Genomic DNA, 2403 nt, shown 5'->3' on the forward strand with positions numbered 1-2403 from the left:
CCTACTAGCACCTAATATAATTTTTTGGTTTGATTTTTTTAGATTTAATACGATAATGCAATGCCTAAATCTTAAAGTCATAACTAAATTACAAGCTTAAAAAAAAATTAAAAAAAAAAAGGAAAAATGATGCGCGCTTGGGGGCATACTATAGTGGTCAACGTTACATGTAGTGTGAGCCCCATCTTAGGTGCGCACGATGTCACGCATGGGGTGTGCAGGGGAACACTCTTACATAGAGAGAGGAATGTCATGCCGCATACCTTACACTACATACCCCGTTACCACCTAATATAATTTTTTGGTTTGATTTTTTTTAGATTTAATATTTGTAATGCAACCCTTAAACCCTAAAGTCATAGCTAAATCGTAAAAAAAAAAAAAAAAAAAAATGATGCACGCATGGGGGGCATACTGTAGTGGTCAACGCTGCATGCAGTGTGAGCCCCCTTTCAGGTGCGCACGATGTCACGCATGGGGCGTGCAGGGGAACACTCTTATATAGAGAGAGGAATGTTATACTGCAAATCTTACGCCACATACCCCGTTAGCACCTAACATAATTTTTTTGGTTTGATTTTTTTAGATTAAATATTATAATGCAATCTCTAAACCCTAAAGTCATAGCTAAACCGTAACAAAAAATTTTTAAAAAAAAAATAAAAAAGAAAAAGGGAAATGAGGTGCACATCCCTCTCAGGTGCGCACGATGTTGTGCATGGGATGTGCAGGGAACACTCTTATATATAAAGAGGAATGTTATACCTCATATCTTACACACCCCACCCCAGATAGGATGCGCTACATCAAATGGGAGGAGATCTTAAACTTTAATTGAGTAAATATAGTTGTAATTCACATTTAAAATTCTCAAATCAAAGATTTGATGAAATTGCTTAATTTTACTTATTTAACTTGAAATTCTTGTTAACTTCATTTGGGAATAGCAAAATCTCAATCATGTGCAAAGAAAAAGAAAAGTTTACATATTCACATAAACATTAGAGTATAATTTGCATGTTTTTTTTTTCATCAAACAATTCATTATTTCAATCTATTTCTTAAGGTCTTTTGACAAAGAAGAGTAGTTTGAATTTGTAATTATTCATTAGTAATAGGCCGGGGTCAAGAGAAGTTATGAACAAATTTCAATTAAACAAATGATATTTTACCATCCAAATTTGACTTTAAGAGTGGACTTCATTATTGGTAAAACGCAAAGTGGTTGAACAACTCCGCGTGGTTTTTATAATCGGTTTATTTCACAAATTATTGCAAGAGAAAAAATTGTTTAATTCTCTCCTAATTACATATTTATATATATCCAATCAATCCATCTTATTATTAATAATTCATTCCATAAGGTAAACATGCTCATGAGAAATTGAGATTACAAATTAAACATAGCAACACACTTCATTTTATTGTGGGAAAAAGAGACATAATTAATGAACGATATAAGCATCGCACTCGTCGATCAAGCGTCCTTCCGGAGCACCACTTAGAAATGTATTAATGGTGTAGCCCCTCGCCATTCGAAATTTTCCGGTGCCGCCGATGATGCTGCGCTCGATGGTTCCCCCCAACGTAGCCCGGCCCACAACCATGAGGGAGCTACCGTTATACTCTCCGTCCGTGAAGACGAAGTCGATCAGTAGGAGCCAGGCCATCTCGCTAAGCGACACCTCCGGAGCCATGCCTTGGGCCCGTCCAATGAGCTTCGAGTCAATGCTCGAGCCTTCTCGTATTTCATCGTCGAAGATCCCAATGCTGCCGAAGCCGCCAGGGTTGCTGGTGGTGGAGTTGACGACGGTGATAGCAGTGGCGTTGGGTCTGTTAACGTTCTCGTGGATGAAGAAATGGAGGTGAGTTGTGATGGAGTCTCTAGCCTGAGAGGTTGCGATGAAGAAAAGGAGAAAGAGGAGAGAAGGCTTGAATGAACAATAATAAGCCATATCTATGAAGAACTAGAGAATTAGAGGATGATTGATATTTTCAAAGGAGGCATTTTGAAGTATATATATACACACACATATATATATATATATGCAATATATTTATCTTTCTCTATTTTATGTTATTAAATAGATAACTTAAGAGTGCATGCCAACCATTAATTATGCCTATCAAAATCAAATATTATTGTACATATATATTTGGACTTTATATTTTTTGAAATATAATGCTAATCAACTTGTATGCTTAATTATGTAGTTGGTGGGGAATACTATCTAAATATAAATATTAATTACTTTAAACATATAGTACCTAGCAAGTGGATGCAATATTTATTTAGACAAACATATAATAACAATAACTATTTTAGAGAAATTTATATTCTATCGATAATTAGATGAAAAAAGGAATTATTTAGCCCATGGATTAATAAGTTAATGCGCTTAA

At 35.3% G+C, this 2403-nt stretch overlaps 1 protein-coding gene across 1 annotated transcript; it reads right to left on the reverse strand.

The window, feature by feature from the left end:
* Nucleotides 1-1337: 1337 nt before the first annotated feature.
* On the reverse strand, nt 1338-1992 carry LOC122049709 (pterocarpan synthase 1-like). The gene has a single exon (XM_042611066.1). It carries the CDS (start codon nt 1953-1955, stop codon nt 1446-1448), a length of 510 nt encoding a protein of 169 aa, XP_042467000.1. The 5' UTR covers nt 1956-1992; the 3' UTR covers nt 1338-1445.
* Nucleotides 1993-2403: the final 411 nt, after the last annotated feature.

Source organism: Zingiber officinale, chromosome 2B (genome assembly GCF_018446385.1).
Source record: "Zingiber officinale cultivar Zhangliang chromosome 2B, Zo_v1.1, whole genome shotgun sequence".
NCBI classification, from domain to species: Eukaryota; Viridiplantae; Streptophyta; class Magnoliopsida; order Zingiberales; family Zingiberaceae; genus Zingiber; species Zingiber officinale.

What these genes read in the sequence shown, in the direction of transcription:
- LOC122049709 (XM_042611066.1), bottom strand. Translation starts at nt 1,955, where the DNA reads ATGGCTTATTATTGTTCATTCAAGCCTTCTCTCCTCTTTCTCCTTTTC.